This window comes from Syzygium oleosum, unplaced genomic scaffold, assembly GCF_021117445.2.
Source record: "Syzygium oleosum isolate NSW1041296 unplaced genomic scaffold, Sole_v2.1 Sole_v2.27, whole genome shotgun sequence".
In the NCBI taxonomy this organism is placed as follows: Eukaryota; Viridiplantae; Streptophyta; class Magnoliopsida; order Myrtales; family Myrtaceae; genus Syzygium; species Syzygium oleosum.
Window position 1 is genome coordinate 4,682,162 of NW_026607511.1, and position 25,489 is coordinate 4,707,650.

The window sequence follows — 25,489 nt, forward strand, 5'->3', positions numbered from 1 at the left end:
ACCCATTTATGCTCTCAGCCATATACTACACACTCCCAATCAAGAGACATTTACACAAAAGGAAGATCTAAAATGGACAAGAATGAAACAAGGATAGGAGAAAAAAGTTTGGAACTCCTAGATGTTGAGCGTGAGTGTATACCACAATTGTAAAATCAGTTTTCGCTCCTTGCGTCGATGGACCCGATTGTTGTCGGTACGAAATTTTCATCGCACAATACGAGTGCTCCTCTTGAAGCGACGTGTCGTTAAATAAAAACAAACGGAAAGGAAGCTAATGCGCATTCCGCCGCAGAACTCTATGTGTGTCCAATCTTTGATCCTGTAGAAGATGGGTGCACCTATCTACGCTTCCTAGAGGCAGAAAAATTGTCATCAGATGCGCTGCCTCGTCGCCATCTTTGTTTTCTTCCTTTCTTTCTAACGGAAAATATAAACCATGACATGCTATTTGCAATTCCCAGATAAACAAGGCGTGCTCATCTCGAGCAGACGAAAGACACCAGAAAATCAGTTGCAGCCCAAGACTACCGTTCGCAAGGACAGTCGATCTTTGAGAAGTTCCAATTTAATAGAGATGGCCCTCCACTGCCAAAGAGATGTTACCTGGCAGAAGAAAAAGTACTACATTATAAGCTTGGCGATGCCTTAGGGAGTGTTTGCCAGCCATCAATATGCCGCCGACCATCGAGTGGTTCAAAGAAATGCAGCAGCATTCGAGCACGCCACCTACGATTTAAGTAGGAGAAACCATGACGACACCCTCGGCATTTCAGCTTATAAGATTTACACAAACACCAGAGAAAGCTGAATACTGCTCCATCCTGTTTTTTCCTATCCGAATGTCTACCACGGTGAGTTAAAACTCTTTAGCTGGAAGGACTTGGTCTGCAATCAAAACAACAAAAGGAGGAGTCTAAAAATCAAAGAGTTTCGACACCATCGAGGCTGCTAAAAAAAGTCGAGACATGAAAAACATCTAATAACCGTCGCGTCCACCCCGATGCTTTAAAACATGAGACCATTTGCTTTGGGAGACCAACAATCTTCCAAAAAACACCCACCCACAAAAGAAGGCGAGGCCATTCGATTAAGTTGCTCCTTTAAGTAGTCTGGGGCTTCCGTCCAGTGTCCAATAAAAGCTCTTTAGACATGAGGCCACTTTGCGAGAAGGTTCGACAATTGCAGGAAGTACGAAGCATATTTATCCACTTCCATTTCTCAAAGTGTCGTGGTCACCGTCATGCTACCAAAACTTTCATGTTGATATTCCTAAATTCAGATATATGCTGAGGGAAACTGCAGCTATGGCTGTTTTCATGGCGTGACAGTCACTTGCTCACACCTCTCCCTTATGGAAATGCCAATTAACCTATTGCATACCAATTAACCGCTACAGAAACTTTCAGGACGATCTGGAGGCATAATTAAAACTTACGGAGAAAACCATAGAATGTGACAAGTTTGCTAGGGAATTGGAAAATGGACCATAGACACTACAGATACATGGACTGGTTGCTCCAATTTAAAAGTTTAGCGTAGACTGTTAAGAGTTATAAATCTTTGGAGAGTAGAGATGTGGTAAGTTGATGGAGATATCTTCAGGAGCAACGAATCGAAAAGGGATGGCATGGCAAAACCTTGTGACAATACGATTTTTTAACGAGGTGGAGCAAAAAAACCAGAAGAAGTAGGTGGCTTCCTCACAAAGGGATGGCCTAGCAACTTTGCAGCCGAAGGCCGATCCTTTGGGTCTACACACAAGCATTTGCGGATGAAGTCTTGAGCGTCTGTTGATAAAGACTCCGGAACTTCAGGAAGTACGCCCGCTCTGATTTCTTCCAATGCTTCCATCTGCCACAATAAGAAAGAACACGAAGCAGGGGCAATAGTGTTAATCATAAATCCAGGGGGGAACTAACATGTGACGGCTGGATAAACCAATAAGATCCGTCGACAAATCTACGCGCATCATACTTCGGGCAATCATCTGCCATGTTAACAACAGTTCACAGGAACCAACTGCATAAATGTTTGCCAACTACTCCTAATTAAACATAAGTATCTGTTGCTTTTTGCTTGAAATTCTCGAATGTCCAAAATTTGATGGAAAAGTAAAAGACGGGGGCGTTAGTTGCATGTTTTATGATGGCTTTGAGTAGGATGGTACTACTTTTTTGCCTTTATAATAAACAAAATCCAAAGATAAGCACAAAGCAGTGCAACCTTCACAATTCACTCACAAGACCAGAGCACTCCAAACTTAAGCAGCAGCCATTCTATCAACAAAAGAAGGTTTCTGTGCCGTTGTGCCCGACATCAGTTAATTACCATCCCTGATGGAAAACTTACTATGTGTATGGAGAAGTTGCCAACTTGACATAGAACATGAAAATCGTCATAATATTCGAAAGTTACCAACCAAATTGAGAAAGTACCTAACTTCCATATCCAAAGTAACCCACCCAAGTAGAGAAGACAGCCATCTAGGTCAACAGTTGATTCAGAGAGAAGCGGCGGAGAATCAACACTCGAAGGCGATGAGGAAATCACCAAGGTCGATAATGGTGAGTGACAGATCGGAGGACATTACACAATGAAAGGACTTAGAAGGGAATAATCACTGTCAGTGCTGCTCTCATCAAAACTGGAGCAGAGATGGCGATGACGATGTTAGAATTTGAATCTCTCTTGGTTGCTCAAGTACCGTGTGACAGAGAAGGAGAAGATGGAGAGATTCTTGAGACTGAATGGTAGGGTTACATGTGTACCCAATATCTACAGGTGGGATACTATTTACATATATACAATATGTGATAATCTCAACGCCTGCCACCGCACACTCAGTGTTACTAGTGATTAAAAGTATTAGACAACAATGCCAAATTACTTAAAAAAGAGAGTCAAGATTCAAATGTTCAGCCGAGTTTTCACACCATGTTAACTAATCATTTGCTCTAGAATCCCAACCAACCATCGGCCATAAATACTATGCATATCGTTTTGACACGACCCTACTCTTGATGATTGTCATTGAATTCGCTGTCCTCTCTCTTTTCTATGTAGTGCGCTTACTCATTTTGCTTTCTCAGAATGACGGCCTAATGGACTCATCACAATATGCGCTCAACTTATGGTAGTAACTCCGGCATAACATGGACCTCGAGTAGGGGTGTTAATGGTTCGGCTCGGTTATGTTAATCGAGCCGAAATAAACCAAACCGGGAAAAAAAAAAGAACGTTATTTTTTCCATTATCCGAGCCGAAAACCAAAAATTCACAAAATTTCAGTTGGGCTCTGACAACCCTAAATTCTTGAGGATATAAAACATAAAAAGAAGGTTACTTAATTACATACCGGTCCTAGGTGAGAATATGGAGGCTCTCGTGTTAACATCTCCAAAACAGTGCACCCAAGGCTCCAAATATCAGCTGCCAACTCATAGCTCCCGTTCTTTAAACTTTTGACGACCTGCAGTAACAACCGACGAGGATGAAAAAGAAATGGGAAAGATATGCGCCTTCTACAGCCAACAATGGTATTTTAAAACAATGGCAGCGGAGAGTGCAAACCTCAGGCGCAATCCATTGAGTAGTTCCTAAGAAGGATTTAGCGGCCCTCATTTCGGTGGCCTGTATGGATGAACACAGAGAGTTGATATGTTATCTTGGAAAAGTAAAAGGCAATGCATGCTTCACTTTGTGCATGTCTATGCCTGTGTTTGTCGTGCGCGCATGAGTACGTATTTGTACATGCATCTTTGTTGCTCGCAAGCGGTTTCTGCATGCGTATGTTTTTGAGCACGTGCCTTTGCTACTCGCGCGCGCACGCAGAGAGAGAGAGAGTTTACTTTCGCTGATGGGACATACCTTCGCCAATCCAAAGTCTGCAAGTTTCACAGATCCACCCGCATCAACCAGTATGTTAGCACATTTGATATCCCTACAGAATGAAGGAACTGGAAGCATGAGAAACCAGTACAGATGCAAGTAGGATATACAAAAGGTTAAAATTCTCATCCCTCTTCCACCTTCAACCATTCACATAGTAAAATAATCTTGTCTGTGCTAAATATTGCTGAACAAGCTCGTAATGTTACTTCGTCATTTACTGATTATCACAAGAAATCTACTTCTCATAACACTGCGTTTTGGTTTAAAGATTTGACAACTCCCTTAAATCCACAAAAAGTATTTGGATAAGTAAAAAAATGTATTATCAAAAGGCACCATGGGGGTGTGCCATGAAACAAAATATATATATTTCAATGTGCTCTTTGTTTGGTTATGATCTCTTTCCTTAACAAAATCAACCTTCCATCAGAAATGAGAAGTGGGAATCACTATTTCAATTAGTCAAAAGTACATGCAAAGTCAAGCATCTCTCTTATAATACCTGTGGACCACATTCTGGTCATGAAGATACTTCAAACCATTTAGAATTTGCCTAGTGAATGCAGAGACTTGGGAATCTGTCAAGTTATATTTGTGATAAAGGGTTGCAAGTGAACCTTTGGTCATGAGCTCAAGGAAAATGTAAAGCTTCTTATCATCCTGGAAGAGAAAAATCCAACCCAAAAATTTCAAATTATTAGGTGGAGGAAGACAAAAATGTATATAAAGGCACATTCAAACCACATAGGGAATACTTTAACACCTCCTCACACGTGCAAACCGAACTGAGAATAGCACATAGAATTGATGAAAAGAGAGCCACACACGGAAATAAATTAAGGGATAGCTCTGAAACAATGTTAGAACCTAGAAGATTAAGCTATGAGGTGGAAAGAGGCTACATGTATATAAGGCCCATCGAAACCCTAGAAACAAACGATATGAGATATTTTAACAAGATACATAAGGGACAATATACCAAATAGCAAATAAAATAAAGCATACTACATCAGTGATGTTAACACTTTTTTCATTTTAATTGTGCTGGACGTCTAGGACTCTTATAACACCAAACTAATCATCGGATCCCCTACCCACAGCAATCCGGTGTACCAAGGCAAGAGGCCCCTAGACAAGGCCCTGAGGTTGGTTACGCTTCCTCAAATGCACTTGGTATTGAGGACCTCCTCAACAACCAATCTGGTCATGAAGATAATTTAAACCATCTAGAATTTGCCTAGTGTATGCAGAGACTTGGGATTCTGTCAAGCTGCATTTGGCATAAAGAGTTGTAAGTGAACCTTTGGGCATGAGCTCAAGGAATACGTAAAGCTTCTTATTATCCTGGAATGGAGTGAAAATCATATATGTTAGAATATCCAACTCAAAAGTTTAAGCTATTAGGTGAACCGATACAAAGTTTATAAGGCACATTGAAACTACATAAACAAGCGATGTGGAATACTATAACAGCCCCTCTCACGTGCAAAAGGATTGAGAACGGCACATGGAACTGCCGAAGAGTAAGTGATGTACGGAAATAAAATGTGGCAGAACCTGGTTCTGAAATTGTGTCAAAACCCAAAAACTTATGCTATTAGGTGGAAGGAGGCTACACCTATATAAGGCCCATCGAAACCCGATAAACAAACTATATGGGATATTTTAACAAGATCGATTAGAGACAACCATACCAGATAGCAAATAGAATGAAACAAACATCAGTGACATTAACGTTTTTCTCATCCTAATGATCCTGGATGTCTGGGCCTCTGTTAACGCCTAACTATTCATTGGATCAAGACAACACCCTCCCCACAGCAATCAAGGTACGAAGCCGAGAGGTTCCTAGACAAGGCCCTGAGGAAATTACTTTTGCAGAGACTAGAAATCATTGTTAAGTTGGTTATGCTTCCTGAATTGCACTTTGGTACCAAGGACCTCCTCAATAAACGATCATTGTCTAGTGAAAATCTGCTGGATGGGGTTAATTTAGTAAATGTTTACATCAGATGAGAATTTAAAAGTAATTTTGTACTTAAATAGGAAAATAAGGCAAGAACGCATGGGACCGAGCTCCTCTTTTGTTGGTTTCCTTTTACAACACAAATATCCAAGTTATAAGCGTTCACCACGGTTTCAACTTGCATCGGTAACGACAAAAGAAAGTTGCACAGCGCACCTGGCGGAAGAAGGAGGGGTCCTATTTCGTTAATCCCTCATTGCCACAAAACAATGTGGTGGAATGGAGGTGTAGTAAACCAAATTTGGTCTAAAAGCAACAATATTTTCCATGTTTCATCTCCAAAAAGAAGTTATGTCAGGGCACTTTCTTAGAATCTGATGCTTCTTGCCAAACTATGTTTAGAAGAAAAAAACAGGTCCTTGAACATTTAAGCCACTAAGATGGGAACTACTTCCCTCACTTGAATAGTGATCAATATCATTTTCAGTTTTCTCTACTTGTAGAGGTAAGAACTATATGATGTTGCATAAAAATGAGTAGTAGAACAAAATACACGCTGGACTAGAATAGATGGAAAAAATCAGCTCGTGGAGGAACTTCATTGTTATTGCTACAGCTGTAACCAGTTATAGATGAGGAAGAAAAGGTCGGCGCATTAGCCATGCTGACCATCAAATGGTCAATTAAAGGACCCATGAAGAATTAACTGACTTCACTTTCTCATCCTTTGATTCCTTTTTATTAGTACTGAGAGTTTGACCTGAATCTTCAGTTTGCAAGATATTGTAAATCATTCACCACCAGAAAACAAAGGGTTAATTGATTACAAGACAGGCACTTTTTAGAAGGGAGGAAAAAAATTACTTTCAACGAGAGAGAGAGAGAGAGAGAGAGAGAGAGAGAGAGAGAGAGAGAGTCCATAAACTGACGTCTACTCTACGTATTTTCTTTCTCATATAATTACTATTACGGGTAATAGTCAATTCAACACAAACTCTTCTCGTGGTGGAGGGAACCTAAAAATGCCTGTCTCTGTCATGAGTGGCCGTTACTGCTAAAAAGCCGCAACTGCTGTGATCTTACTCACAGGATAATTGCAGATAATACATGCAGCGATGATGCTGCCACCACTATATTGTGGCTGCAATCACAGCCATGTTCCCCTAAATATTTTGCTCAGTTCCAGTGATATCATAATTGATGCCAAAGTGAAAGATACTGCAGAAAACAACTTTTAGTAAGAAGGAACCACACCTTGTCTGTGCCGATATATCGAACTATGTTCTCATGTTCAAACCGTCTATAAAGATTAATTTCCTGAAAAGAAAGCAGAGCATCACTAGAAAGAAAGAGTCAAAAGAAAGAAAATCTATTTAACACACGCCAGGTCTACGGTTGCATACACGGCAGTCTTATACATATACATCAGCTTGGCAGTTATAAGATCGAGGTAAGTCAAGTAGTCATGCCTAAGGGCCAGTTCACAAGATACAGAAAGAAACAAGCAGTTACCTTCGCAAGCTGCAATAACGTCAGCTTGCCTTGGTGTCCTTGATCCCACAAAGGAACCTCCTTTACAGCGAAAAAGAATCCATCACTGTTGAAATAGAGAAGCATGAGAGAGAGAGAGAGAGAGAGAGGATACAAATGCCAAGTCTTTCGTGAATGATGCCCAGACCAAACATAGTTAAGATAATTCGTGCACTCCAGATGATATAAAGAGAAAAAAAAGAAAAAAAAAATTGCACCCTATTCAAGCTAGTAAAGTCACAGAAAAACGATGGAGAACAACTAAATTTATGCGGTTTTTGAAATACAAGATGTTTACTTCATCAATCTGTTTGGCAATATAGAATGGTCTTCAATAAGGAAGTACCATACCAGTCATGCTACAACTCCAATTCCCCTAACGTGAAGATCAAGCAGATTAAGCAATTGGATAACCGTTTGTCACGTCTCTTTAAAATGCGCCTCTTATGTCAACCAAACGATTCCATGTTCTACTGCACACGCAGGATTGGCCCAAGTGTTCCTAATTCTAAGCACAGATGAAAACATCACGATGGGCGAACGCCGACCGTGCTTCGCCCCCGAAGATCGCTCGCTCGTATACCAAGAATAAACTAAACGGTTATCAAAGAGAGAAGCCAAGGCAATCTTACTCAGTTTCGATTTTATAGACATCTGCGAATGACCCCCTTCCCAACTTCCGGATCTTTCTCCAAGAGGTGAATTTTGGATTCAAACTCCCCTGGGGAGAAACAGTGTGCCATCTGGGTGGCGCAGAAGGGGTGTTCCGCACACCGTCCCCATCCCTAGGCTCCTTCTCGTCTCCAGCAGCAGTCGACCATAAACAGCCGGAATCTACTCCAGACGACCCATCCACTCCATGCGAGATGCCGCTGTGGAAGATCTTGGGAGGAGGAGGAGGAGGAGCGGCCATCGACTCGGAGCCTTCTCCCTCCATCGTTTGCGCGAGCCTCCCTTATGCCGCCGCTCTCTCCTTCTGCAGAGAGGATCGGTAAGTATAATCCTACTCTGTCTTTCCCCTCTCTCTCTCTCTCTCTCTCTCTCTCTCGGCGAAGTGTAGAAAAAGAAGATCGGTGGCGAAAAAGAGGGTTGAGTCGGTAACCTCGCGAAAACCCGTGGTCAGAGTTAACACGCGCAGGGGCCCCCTTTGCAATCTCCCACCTTGACAGGTTGGTGGAGTTCTGCCGGCTGGGCCGAAAGTAAACCGAGTTTGGGCCGGGCCTTACAATCAGTAGGATCCCTCCTTTTTGGTTGGAACGGGATCGTCTTCGGGTAGAGGACTATTTCTTGCGGAGTGGGCATATCTGGCTGTTGGAAAAATTATTACGTATTGGAGGAAGAAGAATATGTAATACTGTTTGTTACAATAAAAAAAAAAAAATTCGAGAAAGCAGTAACAAAATAAAATAGGAGGTGAAGTACGGATAATCGAATCTCCTTCAGGTGATTACTTTATGCTAACGGTATTAAGTAGCTTCACAAACTATTCCTCTCACAATACAACACCTCGAACCTATTTGTATCAACACTATACGAACATAACTCTGTCGAATACTTCTCGAAACCGGCACATTTGGAGGAATATTATTGAAGAGAAAACTCAAGAGACGCTCTAGGAGCTAAGTAGCACCGACGCGCGATATGCGACACGACACGACACGACACGCGACACATCATTTCTAAAAAATAGAGAATTCCGACACGTTGAGACACGTTGTATATTAAATATATATTTTTATACATACATAATAAATTATCATTTTTAAATTCGATCCAAATAAGTAAATAAATAATAAAAAGCTTAGAATGAATTTATCCTAAAAAAATTATACGCATAAGTTTTCAAAAAATACTTATGTATAAACTAAGAAACTAAAAATAAATAATTAAATTTGAAAAAAAAGGAAAGTACAAGATAAAAAATAAAAAGAGCAGCCCATTGGAAGCCCAACCCGCTTTTTTTTTTTTTGTAGCTTCATTATCATTATTTTCAAAAATAAAAGTACACGTTATTAGGGTTTTCATCTTCTTCTTCCTCCTCACGACCCTCCGCCTCCTCCGCATGCTTCCTCCTCCGCACGACCCGCACCCTCCTCCCACCTCTTCCTTATCCTCTGTCATCGGCGAAGTGCGAGGCAAAGGAGATGACGGAGTGACGGCATGAAGGGCGTCGTCCTCAATGCCGGAGAAGCGGGAGGAGAAGGAGATGACGGCGTGGACGGCGTCGTCCTCGGCGCCAGAGATCTGCACGTTCTTTCTCATCTCTCTCGGCTACACCTTCTTCCTCATCTTTCTCAGTGACGAAGGGACATGCGTGTCACCGGCGTGTTGAATGCGTGTTGGATCTTCGACACGCGTTGACCGCGTGTCCGAGCGTGTCGGACACGTGACATGTGTTCGACACCGACTTGGATGCCTCCCTAGCATGTCGGTGCTTCCTAGGACTAGGAGTACTTCAAGGAGTTCTTTCTCTCTCTCGTTTGAAATAAAAAGACACGTCTATTTATAGACGAGGGAAAATAACGATTATATGTGCACTAATGTCATAGCGGTTACACATGCACTAATGTTGAGCCATTAACATGTAACGGTTACAACAATCCCCCACATAATGGCTCAACAGAATTGACTCAAAGAATTCCAAGTGTGCCTATGGAGATAAACTGCATCATGATAGGTAGCTTTCACTTGGAACCTTCTTTAGTAAAAGTCTATCGGACATACTTAACCTGTCGGTGAACTAGGCCTTGAACCGCCAGTTGTTGGTATAAGCCCTGATAATAGACCTCACACAGAGTATCTTCGAATCAAGATTGGTTTTCGGTTGTGTTCATTCTTTCGACCCTGAACTTATCGGGATTCATGCGTGCTTTAGAAAATCTAACATTTAAAGATTTTCATAGAGTCGGCCAGCTCCGCAAATATAGGTGCATTTCTATTGAAGGTGTCCTATCATACCTTACTAAGATGTTGAATTCGTAGCTATAGGAATCATTAAACGCATAGCGTACCCTTAAAATGCTGTAGGAAGCACTGTTGCATCATAGGAGTGCGAGACAACGCACATACTAGAGTTTCCAAAATTTGTATTGTCCTATTGAACCTGGCCCATGGGATCTCCAATCGCTAGGTTAGGTTTCCACCCTGAAACCTCTTTATTGAGTTAAGGCTTTTAACCTCATTCCCCTCAATGCGCAGTTTACCTGCTCTCTCGACAAACCTTTTGTCAGCAGATTCGCAATATTTTCCTTTGACTTCATAAAGTCCAAAGAAATTATTCCATTCGAGAGCAACTGCCTTACGGTATCTAGACTTACCGTTATATATCACATTTTGTGCCCTTGCAATCGCTGCTAGATTGTCACAATGAATGCATATAGGAGGCACGAGTTTTGGCCACAATAGAACATCCTCTAAAAAATGTCGAAGCCACTCTGGTTCTTCAGCAATTTTATCCAGAGCAACAAACTCTGATTCCATTGTGAAGCGCACCATTAGAGTTTGCTTTGAGGATTTCCACAATACTGCGGCACCTCTTAGCGTGAACACATATCCGCTAGTCGATTTTGATTCATTAGAATCAGAATCCAGTTGGAATCACAGTAGCCTTCCAAGACAGCAAGATATTTGTCATATTGCAGAACATAGTCTTTGGTTCTTTGCAAATAAGCCAATACTCTCAAAAGAGCATTCCAATGCTCATGATCAAGATTATTAGTATATCGGCTCAGTTTTCCTACTGAGTGCGCAATATCTGGTCTAGTGTAGTTCATGATGTGTGATATTCTGAAATTTGACTCACTTGGGATTTATAAAATGAATGATTTTATGGACGTACTTGTAGTTAGATCTCGTCTAGAACTGATCATTCCTGGGATACTAACCGTTAGGGAAAGGCTAATTAGGGACTTAAATTCGCGCGACCAAAGAAATTCGATCGTGAACTGACTTTCGACCGTAAAATTGTCGAGGTGATATTTTGAGCCAATGTAGGCCGATCTGAGGATAGTTATAGGCTGATTCGCCGCTGTCATACGAGTGGATCACGGGTGATTCCGTTTGACCACGAAATGAATTGACGAATGACCCTAAACCTATACCAAACGATCGTGCCCGTTGAAACTAGCGATCGATCCTCGCAATTATATGACAACCGAGGTCGTCACGATCCGAGTGAGCTTAAACATAGCTTGATTTAGTATCGATCACGGGTTGGATATGCGAATTTCCCAAAAGCCACTCGTTAGTCTAAGACACACTCAAGTTACGTTATTTAAAATTCAGTTATCAATTAGAGATCAAGTTGGGCCTTGAAAATTTAGAAAGTCACGACAGAGCATTTGGACGACGTTGTTATTAGTATGAGCAGCCTTAGAATTGCCCAAATCCTTTAGAAAAATCGAATTTCGGCGAGAAATGATAAATGACCGTTTTACCCCTGGAAATTTGTTAAGGCCAAGTGTAAATGGAGAAGGGCATTTTGGTCATTTCACCCTAACTTTAGAAATGACAATTTTTGGACAATTTTGCCCTTGGATTTTTGTGAAATTCCTATTTTACCCTTGGATATTTTTGGATAAGATTCGATCTCGACCGTTGATTGAAAAGTAGAGAGAGGGGCAAGATGGTCATTTCACACAAAGGGGGGTCAATTATTGGTTATTTAACCTATTTTCTCTCTCTCACCCTTTCATTTCTCTCTCCCTCTCCCCTGGCAAACTCTCTCTCTCCCCTTTCTCACCGACCAACTGCCTCCTCTCCCCTTGGCCGCGCCGCCGCCGCTCCGACCGCCGCCGCTCCGACCACCGCTCGCACGATCGCCGCCCGTCCGGCCACCGAGCCGCACCATCGCCACCCTCACGCCGCCGTCCCTCTCTCCCTCCCTCTCGGCCGAGCTCTCTCTCTCTCTCTCTCCTATGGCCGTGACCGGCCACGCCAAGCCGCCGCTATCGTTTAGCCGCTCTCCGTCGCCGTTCGCCGCTGTGTGGCCGCCGGCTGCTGCCCCTCCCCTTCTGCCTGAGCTAGCTTAGGTTTCCAAGTAAGTGGCGTCCTAAACTCTATTTAGGCTATCGGGTATTAACGGACCCGTTTAGACGCGATTTAGTGTAATTTTAGGGTTTTTTTGGATTAGGGGCCTTAGGGACGAAATCGGAATGTTTTGGTGGAAAATTAGAGGCCAAATAAGGGCTGAAATTGGTTGGTTTGAATGCTGGAAAATGTTGTTTGGTGCGTAGAATGGGTAATTGGATTCGGCAATTTATTGTGTGAAATTGTCGTGTAGTGCCGGGATTGTTGTGCTATGGTTTTGAGTGAAAATGGCATGTCGGGTGATGGTTGAATGTATAATGTTGGGCTGAATTGAATTGACTGGCAATTGGCCATGATTGGGTGTAATTGAGCCTGTGAAATGTGTGAAGTTCGATGCGTGCATGGGCTGAATTTGATCGGCTGGTGTTTTGGGCATGTTGATATGAAAAATCGAGCGAGTGAATGAATGAGGAATTGTGTGAAATGCCATGCGTGTGGTCACGAAAGTCCCTGAGGCGGTACTTTTACGCGGGGAATTGTGCCGTTCTGAGGCGGTACTTTTACGCGGGACGATGTCCGGTATTATCGGAAGACTACCAACCTGAGGCGTGTACTTCAACGCGGGTTGTGCCGTAGGTGGTGGATGTTGAGCCTGAGACGGTACTATTACGCGGGCAAGATACATAGCCTGAGGCGGTACTATTATGCGGGCTAAGAAGTATTGTGAATATGAGATAATCGCAGTAGACCTGAGGCGATACTATTAGGCGGGTCACTGGTGAGTCGAGTGAAAAATAGTGTGATGAGGCATGAATGAGTGTGTGGAATGTGGAACTGAAAAGGCCATGTAATCAATTTGTGTTTCAAGTATGAAATTAATTTGGAATGTGCATGTGGTTGAAAATTATATATTTGAGACTAACCTGCAGATTGCGCATATCAAGAGCCCAGGTAAGTGCAATTGTGTGCCTGTGATGTGCTTAATTGAGTGTCATGGTATTTGAACTTGTCTGGAAGTACGTGTTAGTCTAGGTGGGGTTTAGGGTGTTACTTGCTGAGACGTGTTCTCATGGTTGTTTCAACCAAACAATTTCAGAACACCGGCCGGAGCAATGAACCTTCCACCATCGTCGCCGCATCGTTTTGGGATTCCGATGCACACCGACCATAATGTTGTAGAGTACCCGATAGACGATAATTTGATCTGGATTAAGCACACTACTGTAGTCTGGGTAGACATAGGGCAACCTCTTTAGCAAGCCTATACCTATACCGCCCAGATGTTTCGGGACGGAATGGATGAGTTTGGCCCCGTCCGTGGCTTTGATGTTCCCTTTGACGGAGTAGGGGATTGGGATCCGTCAGCCATACCCCCTCCTGACGGTGAGATGACTAGTCTGGAAACTAGTCTAGCACAGTCCGGATATTAGCCTGCGCCTGCAGCACCTGAATCTTCAGTGGCCGAACCAGATCCAGAGCCGGAAGAATCCCAGGCAGGGTATGATCCAATGGATGTGGATCTCGACGTAGTGCCCGAGGAGGAACCCGGAGAGGAAAAGCCCGAAGAAGAGCCTGAAGAGGCACCGGAAGAAGAAGCCGAAGAAGACCCAGAGGTAGAACCAGAGGATGAGCCAGAGGAAGAGTCAGAAGAGGAGCCTGATGAAGAGGAGCGGATTGAGGTTCCGCTAGAGTAGGGTGATGAGGATAACCCGATTGAGATTGAGGCAGACTCTGAGTCCTCATAAGAACAAGCGGCTCAAGGGGATTTAGACTCGGGTTCTGGAGAGTCGGACTCGGAGTGGATGCCATCCAGGGGCATAGGGGTTGATTTTAAGGGTTGAGTAAGGGTTTGGAAGTGTCCCATTTTTGGAGTAGGGCATACCCAAGTTACTGATGCTTTTGATATCGGTGGTGTACAATTTCGAAGTTCGGTGTGCATATATATTATATGGATCTTTAAGGGCGGATGTTGTATAAGTTTCAATCGTTAATGGATGTATATTCTCCCTTTTACCCCTAGCTAATTTTATCTGGGTGTTTGTGACTTTCGCCGGTGCTTTATATCTCTGATGTGCTGATTGGGTCGGCGACTTCTTGGGACGTCGTGATATTTGACCATAGAGGTATGTCACGAGCTCGAAGGAGTTCAGGGCATGACGTGATGTACATGATGCTGCCGATCACTTGAGAGTACTCCAGCTGCCTGATACTGTTTCCAATATTTTTTCTTAAAATTAGGTCTGGAAGAAAATGATTATTCGCATCTTTAATGTCGAATCCTTTAAACCTCTCAAAGGACAAAAATGGTCTTCGGCCGTGGAAAGAGGGAAAAAGAAAAAAGAAAGAAAAGAAAAAATAGAAAAATGAAAAAAAATTCAAAAAATCAAAGGATGAAAATGCTCTTCAGCCCTTACCAAAAAGAAAAAAATGCTCTTCGGCCGGCGAGGTCAGGCCCTTCTTTGAAACTAATATAGCTACTTTAGGCCCTTATTTGAGATAAGATCTACTTTAAGTCCTTATTTGAGAAAATAAGAACACTTAAGAGCCTTCTTTGAAATTTTCCCAAATCTAACGAGTGAAAAACTGGAAACAACGTTTCTAGAGCGAGTCGATGTAATCTCGTGGTGGGGGCGGCCAGTGACACAGTATCGGGGGTGATGTGAGCACACGAGAGAGAGAGAGAGAGAGAGAGAGAGAGAGAGAGAGAGAGAGAGAGAGAGAGAGAGAGAGAGAGAGAGATCGGCAGCTTATGTATCTACAATGCATAAGTTGCAAAGTCTCACATGATGGTATTCAATATTCAATCTCATAATACATAGAGGTAGCTACGCACTAATGAACATCATTTAATACATTCAAAACATTGAAAGGACGAGGGACAACCATAAAACGTTGGCAGCTTTGGTACTGGGCATGACATCAGGAACAGTCACCTGTATCGACACCTGATGAAATATAGATACATAAATAAAGATACAGAATTTGTCCAAAATAAAAAAAAAATATTTATGCATAGACGTTGAACTAGCTATAAAAAAATGTTCTTACCTAAGGTGGACTGACAATAAAAGCACCAGGATCATCATCATGATCACCAATCGCCGCATCATTGTGTGGCTCATCATTATGCCCATGACCTATTACATTAATAGGAGGTACAGGAGGAACCTCATTGCGATCGATGTCGAGGTGTCGCATGATAAATTGCATTTGTTGTTGCATCACTCTTATTTGTTCGTCCTTCTATCCAAGTAAAAGCTTCATTTCTTCGTCCTTTTGTACAAGCAACTGTTTCAGTTGGTTTAATTCTTGGGTCATGTGCTCCTCATGTCGTGTCCTCCTTACAGCAGCCGCATTGGAGGATGAAGTTGCAGCAGCCTTTGTTTTGAACATCCTTGACAAAGATCCCATCCCAAATATTTTTCCTCCTTTCATCACACCCGCTGCCTCCATCCATAATGCCATACTGTCAACCGATGGCTCAGACACAGCAACACCATCACCACCACCACCACCACCACTAGCAGTGCTCATCAAAAGTTCATCATATTTTTCCTATATTAACAATATAAATAAAAATAAAATAAATTCGTATATATTACGATAAATATTAAAAACATGCATGATTTTCATTCTAGTTTCCATAAAGTCCAAACTATAACCTTACATACCTTAGTAGCTTTTGCTCGAGTGCCAGTCCATGTCTTATCCTTTTTCTGAAATGTGCGTTCAAATGTAGCTGTAAATGTGGGTTCTGTCTCCAATTTATCTGCCTACAAAATTTTTAAAAAAATGAGTCACCATTGAATTAAATGAACTGACAAGTTTAAACAGACTTACCATTGTTCTTTTATGCTCACCGATGCTGATAGAGCCCCCAGCATATGTGGCTGACGCAAACCTGTCACTAGAACTAGAAGCTCGATTCTTCTTGTTCTGTTCACACCTTTGCTTATGCTTCTTAGTTTCCCAAGTTCTCGTAATTTCCATCCAATCATCAGCTGTAATGAAATCCGACTTTTCTTTTGTTCTCTTCGCTCTATTTATCACATATCGCATGTGATCGCCGACTTTCTTCTTAAAAATTCTTCTAACCTCAACCTCTTCCATTTCATTCCACGTGAACTTACGTTACAATCAATAGCAAAAGCAACTGAAATTTATTATAATGGTCACAGGTGAGATATCCATTACAATGTACCAAACAATTCGTGACAAATTTCATTATTGACCATCAATATGCTACATCGAACTTACATTGTGAGAAAATATAAGGACAACACTAACCTTGAACTCATTCCACCACAAAAGTCTTTACTTCTTTAGGAGCGCTGCTGAAAGTAGTAAACTGCCCTATCCAACAGTTATTGACTATTCTATTAAGTTCCCCCACAAGATACGTAGAATCCGTGAATCTGAAAACATGTTATAACAATATAGACAATAAGACAATCAAGCATATGGGAAATTCGCAACATGGACAATTTTGTTTACATCCATAATTTACATATACGTACAAAAATGAATTACTTACGAATCTCCACATGGGCATATAATGAATCGGTTATCTTCTTCATCATTTGAGTGCTGCACTGAAGAAGAAGGTGGAACCGAAGGAGATGGAACTGAAGTAAATTCAGTTCGCATGTCCCTCGGTTCTCCTCGAATATGTTGCTGAGGGTCGGAGGATGGGCCAATGTGTCCGTGTTGTCCATGAATATATGGTTGTTGAGGGTTAGATGAAAGGGCGGGGGAAGAGGAGAGGGACGGGGACGAGGATGAGGAAGCGGAGGGGCCTGGTCTTTTTTGTGAACTCGCACCATGCATGTGACCTCCACGTTTATACTGACAAGTAAAAGGTTAGACAAATATAGTACAAAATATGAACATGCATTAGGGACAGAAAATGAAATCATTTTCCTTACGATTTTGTATTAGAGAGCAAGAAATAAATTTAAGAAAATGAAACTAACAGACTGTCGCCTCTGATAAATAGCCAACTCACTGGCCCTCGTCGGAAGAACCTATTGCAATTTTGATCACATCAGATGCTACTAAACTGCTTAATGAAGCATATTAAATGTGCAAAACGAATTATACGTCTGATACCAAATTGCGGCCGCGACCCCCCTCCTGCCGGATTCCGGCCGCGATCCCCCCTGCCGGAATCCGGCCATGACTTCCGGGTCGGATTCGGACCGTGACACCCCTCTCCCGGCCGGAATCCGGGCCGCACCCCCCCCCCGGCCGCGACCCCCCTTCCCCTGGCCGCGAAAACCCCTGCGCGGCCGCAACCCGCCCTCGGCCGCGACCCCCCTCCAACCCCACCAGCGCGGCCGCGACCCCCTCCAACCCCACCACCGCGGCCGCGACGCCCCCCGCACGCGGCCGAAACCCTCCTCTACCGGCGCGAAAGCCCCCCACATGGCCGCGACCCCCCTGCCGAAATCGCGGCCGCGACCCCTCCTCCAAGGCGTCCCGGCCGCGACCCCCCAGAATCCCGACGGCGACACCACTTTCTTGAAATAATAAAGGGCGATTACTTACCGCGGCTGGCGAGGCGGACGGCGAGGGCGGCGACGGAGAGGAGTACCGCGAGGTGGACGGCAGACGGCGACAGCGAGGGCGGCGACGGCGAAGAGGACCGCGAGGTTGAGCCAAAAATACTCGGTAGACGAAGTGGTTGTTGCCGAACAATACAAACACGTTTTTTTATTTTCGTTGCAAAATTCGTTGGAAATTTACGAAGAATTTTGAATTTCCAACGAATTTTGCAACGAATTTCAAAATTCGGGGCAATTATTACACTACGTATTATTTTCGTGGGAAAATTCGTCGGAAGTTTCCGACGAATTTTCCAACGAAATTCAAACAACCGACTAATTTCCAATGCTTTTTTTTGAAATTCCAACGAATTTCAAATTTCGGGGCAATTATTGCACTATGCATTATTTTCGTGGCAAATTTCCAACGAAATTAGTACACAATAAAATTATTTCACCGAAAATTAAAATTCGTTGCAAAATTCATTGGACGTTCCAACGAATTTTGCAACGAAATTAGTATACACCAACATTAGTGCACCAAAAATCGAAATTCGTTGCAAAATTCGTTGTAAATTTCCAACGAATTTGTATTAAGCCGAACAATAAGGTGTTTTTTCAATTCGTTACAAAATTTGAGGGAAATTTCCCATGAATTTTGCAACGAAATTTGTACAAACCAAAATTAATGAACCAGCTTTTTAAATTCGTTGCAAAATTCGTTGGAAATTTTCCAAAGAATTTTGCAATGAATTTATATTAACCGAAAATCGAAATTCATTGCAAAATTCGCTAAAAATTTCTAACGATTCTTGCAACGAATGCAAAAAACACATTATTCTTCGGCATATTGGAAATTCGTTGGAAATTTCCAACGAATTTTGCAACGAATTTCTATTAACCCGAACAATAAGGTGTTTTTTTAATTCGTTGCAAAATTCGTTTGAAATTTCCAACGAATTTTGCAACAAATTTCTATTCTGCCAAACAATATAAAGGCATTTGTGAAATTCGTTGGAAAGTTCCCACGAATTTTGCAACGAATTTCAAATATGCAGAACAATAATGTGTTTTTTGAAGGGTTAATACCACGAAAAACCCTAAACTGGTACACTTATGACACATTTACCCCAAACTATTTTTTTTATCATAAAAAACCCCAAACTGGTACACCTGTGACAATTTTACCCCAAACATACCACAAAAAACCCTAAACTGGTACACACGTGACAATTTTACCCCGAACTAATTTTTAATATTTTATTTTTATTTTTTTGAATTTTTTTGAGTTTTTTCTTTTTCTTTTCTTTTCTTTTCTTTTTTTTTCCTTCACCTTCAACCTCTGGCCGGTCGCCGGTCCGGCGACCGGCCAGAGGCGGAAGCCGGCGAGGGCCGCCCTCGCCGGCGTCGGGCAGGCGCCCCTCGCCCGGCTCGGGGCGAGGCGGCCCTCGCCGACGCGAGGCGAGGTCGCCCTCGCCGAGTCGGGCGAGGTCGCCACTTCCTGGGGCGGGCGAGGACGGCCCCTAGCCCAGGACACCGGCGAGGGCGGCCCTCGCTCAACGCAGGCAAGGGTCGCCTCGCCCGGTCCGCGAGGCGGCTCTCGCCGACGCCGCCGAGGGTCGCCCTTGCCCAGACCCGGGCGAGGGCAGCCCTCGCCGGCTTCCGCCTCTGGCCAGTCGCCGGACCAACGTTCGGCCAGAGTTGGAAGATGAAAAAAAAAGAAAAGAAAATAATAAAAAATAAATAAATATTCGAAAATAATAAAAAATTAAAATTAAAATTTTAATTCAGGATAAATTTGTCACATATGTACCAGTTTGGGGTATTTTGAGGTAAGTTCAGGGTAAAATTATCACAGGTGTACCAGTTTGGGGTTTTTGGTGGTTAAAAAAATAGTTTAGGGTAAAATTGTCACAGGTGTACCAGTTTGGGGTTTTTTATGGTCAAAAAAATAGTTTGGGGGTAAATGTGTCACAAGTATACCAGTTTAGGGTTTTTCGTGGTATTAGCCCTTTTTTGAATTCATTGCAAAATTTGTTGCAAATTTCCAATGAATTTTGCAACGAATTTTGATTAATCCGAACAATAAGGTGTTTTTCAATTCGTTGCAAAATTCGTGAGAAATTTCCTACGAATTTTGCAACGAAATTGGTACAAAATTAAATTAAGGTACCGAAAATTGAAATTCGTTTGCAAAATTCGATGGAAATTTCCAACGAATTTTGCAACGAATTTCAGAAAAGCCTAACAACAAGGTGTTTGTTCAATTCGTTGCAAAATTCGTTGGAAAGTTCCAACAAATTTTGCAACGAATTTCAAATATGCCGAACAATAATGTGTTTTTTGAATTTGTTGCAAAATTCGTTAGAAATTTCCAACGAATTTTGTAACGAATTTCTAATAACCCGAACAATAAGTTGTTTTTTCAATTCATTGTAAAATTCGTGGGAAATTTCCCACGAATTTTTCAACGAAATTAGTACACAACAAAATTAAATGCCCAAAATGTTCAATTCGTTGGAAATTTTCAATTCGTTGGAAATTTCCAACGAATTTTGCAACGAATTGAACATTTACCCAAACAATAAGGTGTTTTTTCAATTCGTTGTAAAATTCGTTGGAAATCTCCAACGAATTTTGCAATGAATTTCAAATATGCCGAACAATAATGTGTTTTTTGAATTCGTTGCAAAATTCGTTGGAAATTTCCAACGAATTTTGCAACGAATTTCTAATAACCCGAACAATAAGTTGTTTTTTCAATTCGTTGCAAAATTCGTGGGAAATTTCCCACGAATTTTGCAACGAAATTGGTACACAACTAAATTAATGTACCGAAAATTGAAATTCGTTGCAAAATTCGTTGGAAATTTCCAACGAATTTTGCAACGAATTTCAGAAAAGCCTAAGAACAAGGTGTTTGTTCAATTCGTTGCAAAATTCGTTGGAAAGTTCCAACGAATTTGCAACGAATTTCAAATATGCCGAATAATAATGTGTTTTTTGAATTCGTTGCAAAATTCGTTGGAAATTTCCAACGAATTTTGCAACGAATTGAACATTTATCCAAACAATAAGGTGTTTTTTTCAATTCGTTGCAAAATTCGTTGGAAATTTCCAACGAATTTTGCAACGAATTTCTATTAATCCGAACAATACGGTGTTTTTTGAATTCATGGGAAATTTCCCATGAATTGTGGCACGAAATTTGAGTACCCGGTATTGTTCGGCTTTTTTTTTAATTTGTGGGAAATTTAGTCGCGTAGCTTTTTCCCGACTATTTCAATTCCGTGGCTAAATATGAGGCGAATTAGCCACGTATTCTAATGATAACAACAACGACAACAACAACAATAATAATTACGACAACAAAAATATTAAAAATTACGACAACAACAAAAAAACACGTGTCGCATTACTAATAATAATTACACATAATTAGTAAAAAGTCTCAAAAATCATAATCTTCATCTTCATCTTTATCTTCATCTTCACCTTCATCTTCACCGTCATCTTCGCCTTCTTCTTCGTCTTCATCTCCGTCTTCATCTTCATCTTCTTCATGAGCATCATCTTCATCCTCTGTCTCAAAATCACATTATGTACCCACTTCAAAATTTGATTCCCGAATTTTAGTTGGATGTACATCAATCACCGCTCCACATGGATCTCGTAAAGTAGGAATGTTATATTCAGCAGTTTCAATCATGTTACGAACTTCCTCTTGTTAATATGCCGTGTCCTTCCAGTGTTCCTCCATTTTCTTTCTTGCTTTGGTTTTACATATAGTCTACCAATCGGCTTTGTCACGTTTCAAACTAAGATATGATGCATAATAAACTTGAATTGCTTGTTGTGCCAAGACAAATGGTTCATATTTCATATATCTTTTCTTGTGATTTATTTCAACCAAATTAAATTTGGTATGCACATTCATTCCTTTCACGGGGTCGAACCACATGCACTTAAATAAAACAACCCGCATTAATGGTCCATGGTACTCTTTCTCTATGATTTCATCCAACAAGCCATAAAAATCATCTTGCAAATTGCTACCATTGGATGATTGAACACACACACACTATTCATTGTAGCTTTTCCCATTCCATATTCTCGAGTGTGAAAATTATACCCGTTTATGAAATATGCTGGCCAACTTCGTACTCTTGACTTTGGACCCCACGACAGATGATATAGCAATCATTGCTCTCCAACTTGATCATGAATACTGTAAACCTAAGGTGACACACGCAATGTCAATAATATATATTTCAATATATGATATATAAAAAATTCGAATAAATTGGATTTCGTCCATATGCAACTTACATATGTTTTGAACCATGTTGCAAATTGTTCCTGGCACAAACGGTCAAACTCATTTGGTGGTAGTCCATACATTGAATTTCGGAAATTTCTAGTAACAAATACCATTTATGTATTAGCAACTGTTTGAAACACATGACATATACTTATAAATGTACACTTACTCGAAGTATGGCTCAACTTCTGGACAGTTCAGTAAAATATATGTATGGGCTGCCTGCTTTTCTTCGCCTGTTAAGTGACGAAACTTACATGTGCTGCTTGGTCGATCCAAATAATTGAAAATAGAGAATGATTTGCAATTGGGATCAATGGGGCCCTTATCATTTTTTCCTGCTCTCCGCCTCTTGCATTGCACGTGCGGCTCAAAATAGTATGATGCAAATGTTGTCACTTCTTCCACAATATATGCATTACAAATTGAAGCTTCGACACATGCCTTATTCTTCACTTTTTTCTTCAAATGATATAAGAACCTAGTTGCAATAGAAAAAAGTTTATCGGAACATAATATGTAATGAAGTAATTTCAAATTTAATTAAAAAAATTTTTACCTCTCAAATGGATACATCCATCGAAATTGGACGAGACCTGCAACTTTGGCCTCATAAGGCAAGTGAACTAACAGATCCTCCATTGAATCAAAGAACGATGGAGCAAATATCCTTTCTAAGTTGCAAAGAATAATTGGAATATCTCTCTCTAGTTTCTCCATGTGTAATGCTTTCAACGTTGTTGAGCAAATATCATGCAGGAAATTACTTAACTCTGTAATGGCGCCCCACACAAAGTTTGGTAGAACTTCCTTGAAGGCTATCGGAATTAGTCTTTCCATAAATATGTGACAATCATGACTCTTCAAACCTGTCAACTTGCATTCATTCATATCAACGCATCTCCCGAGATTGGAAGCACATCCATCAGGAAATCACACCGATTTCAACCATTGACAAACGATCCGTCTCTGCTCCTTGTCCAATATATAAACTGCTTTTGGTTTTGGTCCCCTGCTGCTTGCATTCGCATCTAGTGTTGGCCGATCGCAAATGTCCCTCATATCTTTTCTTGCGTTCAAGTTGTCTTTTGTTTTTCCAGTGACATCCATCACAGTATTTATGACATTGTCGAAAACGTTCCTCTTTATATGCATGACGTCAAGATTATGATGAATAAGATGGGCCTTCCAATATGGTAGATCCCAAAATATACTGCGTTTAGTCCACTTATGTGTACTTCCGTACGCAAAAGTTGTGCCGTGAGGGTTTTCAACAACAGTTGGAAACTCTTGCACGCGCTCCCAAATTTGATGATCGGTCAACCTCAATGGTGGATGTGTTCTTTCGATCCTATTCTTGATGAACTCTTTTTTATTCCTTCTGAATGTATGATTCAGTGGCAAAAATTGCCTTTGACAATCAAAATAGCTGGGCTTCTTACCATGTGTTTAATCTGAATGCCTTCGATCTCTCCATACATATTGGAAATCCTAAGATCCCAGCTGTACTCCATCCAGATAACATTCCATAAACTAGAAAGTTATTTATCGTCCAAAGAAGCGCAGCCTTCATTACAAATGTTTGGTCAGTAGAAACGTCATACGTAGGGACACCTTCAACCCATAGCCGTTGTAACTCTTCAATCAATTGTTGCATATAAACATCTATCAACTTTTTCGGATTTTGCGGGCTAGGCACGATCAATGTCAAAAACATATAAGGTGTCTTCATGCACATACCGGGTGGAAGATTGTACGGAGTTAAGATAACTGGCCAACATGAATAACTTTTTCCTGATTTCCCAAATGGGGTAAATCCATCAGCACACAGACCTAACCTGATGTTTCGCGACTCTATCGCAAACTCGGAGTATGTTCTATCAAAATGTTTCCATGCCTCTCCATCTGAAGGATGACACATTAGATCCTCTTCTGTTTCATGATTTGCATGCCAAGTTATGTGTTCAGCAGTGGCTTGCAATGCATAAAGCCTTTGCAACCTGGGGATTAAGGGCAAATAAAACATTTGCTTGCATGGTCTACGCTTCTGATTACGACCCTGCCTCCTGTTAATCTTGTACCTAGGTTAGTTATAGAATTTGCATGATTCTGCATTTTCGTCATCTCTCCAATATAACATACAACCCATAACACATACATCAATCCGTACAACTGGAAGACCTAAGTTATCCATTAGCTTTTTCATGTCGTAAAAGTCATTTGGCATGATGTTATCACGAGGCATTGTTTCCCGCATTACTTCAACAAAAGAGTTGAAGCAATCCACAGACACATTATGCTCTGCCTTGATATTTAACAGTCTTGCTGTCACCAATACCTTCGTGTGGTTGTCACAACCTACCCATAAAGGTTCATCTGTTTTCAACACTTCCTAGAACTGATTAGATTGAAAAGTTCCATCACACACATTCTCATCAAAACCTGTAACTCCTATCTCTTCCAATTGTGATGCATGACTAGTTCCCACTTGTTCAAGTATAGGAGTAAAACTAGTACTTGCATGATTCAATTCTGAAACAAAATTATGACCGGCTTCATCAAACACCATCCCTTGATATGGGTTCAATTGGTCAAAATAGCTACATTCTTCCATAACTGAAAATTGATCGCTTCTTCGATATCCGTCATCATATATAAATGGTTCATCATGGCTAGTCCAATTATAATAGTTCGAAGTAAACCCAAATCTACAAATATGTTCTCTAACTTTATCAATGTCTTGAAATTTTCCATTACTGCACATTTTACATGGACATCTTAACTTATTTCCATCCATGAACTCATATTTACTACTAGCAAAGTTCAAAAATAGTTCCAACCCGATATGAAACTCATCAGTCAATCCTCAACGTCCAGGTAAGTTCTTATTAGGGGTGATCGGTTCCAGGGTGGGTTGGGTCCGGACCTAGAACCTGAAACCAACCCTGTTATAACCGGTTCCCAATTTTTGAAACCTGAAACCAACCCTGTTTTTCCTAGACCCTGTTTTGGAACCAACCCTGTTTTTCCGGTCCGGTTTCAGGGTCTACCCGAGAACCTATTTTTTTTTGTTCCTTTTTCCGGTTTCATTTTTTCTAGCAAAATAATATAGGTAGCAATGAAACGATTTAAAATAAAAGATGAATAACAAAAACCACTATCCGCCAAAAGTAACAATCCCCAAAATGAGCAATTGAAATTACAATC

At 41.3% G+C, this 25,489-nt stretch overlaps 1 protein-coding gene across 3 annotated transcripts in view; it reads right to left on the minus strand.

Annotated features, from left to right (window-relative positions):
- Positions 1–1,416: 1,416 nt before the first annotated feature.
- Positions 1,417–25,489, minus strand: part of LOC115692873 (mitogen-activated protein kinase kinase kinase 1-like) — a 49,781-nt gene continuing 25,708 nt past the window's right edge. The window contains exons 1-8 of one of the 3 annotated variants that reach the window (XM_030619842.2): positions 8,023–8,434; positions 7,373–7,457; positions 7,115–7,177; positions 4,397–4,554; positions 3,871–3,943; positions 3,574–3,633; positions 3,359–3,472; positions 1,417–1,854 (exon numbers count right to left, since the gene is read on the minus strand). In XM_030619842.2, coding sequence (XP_030475702.2) covers positions 1,660–1,854; positions 3,359–3,472; positions 3,574–3,633; positions 3,871–3,943; positions 4,397–4,554; positions 7,115–7,177; positions 7,373–7,457; positions 8,023–8,327 — 1,053 coding nt within the window. In that variant the 5' untranslated portion in view covers positions 8,328–8,434 and the 3' untranslated portion in view covers positions 1,417–1,659. Of the gene's footprint in view, positions 1,855–3,358; positions 3,473–3,573; positions 3,634–3,870; positions 3,944–4,396; positions 4,555–7,114; positions 7,178–7,372; positions 7,458–8,022; positions 8,435–25,489 lie in introns of those variants that run through there. The other 2 variants (XM_056303496.1, XM_056303497.1) reach the window with 2 other exon arrangements.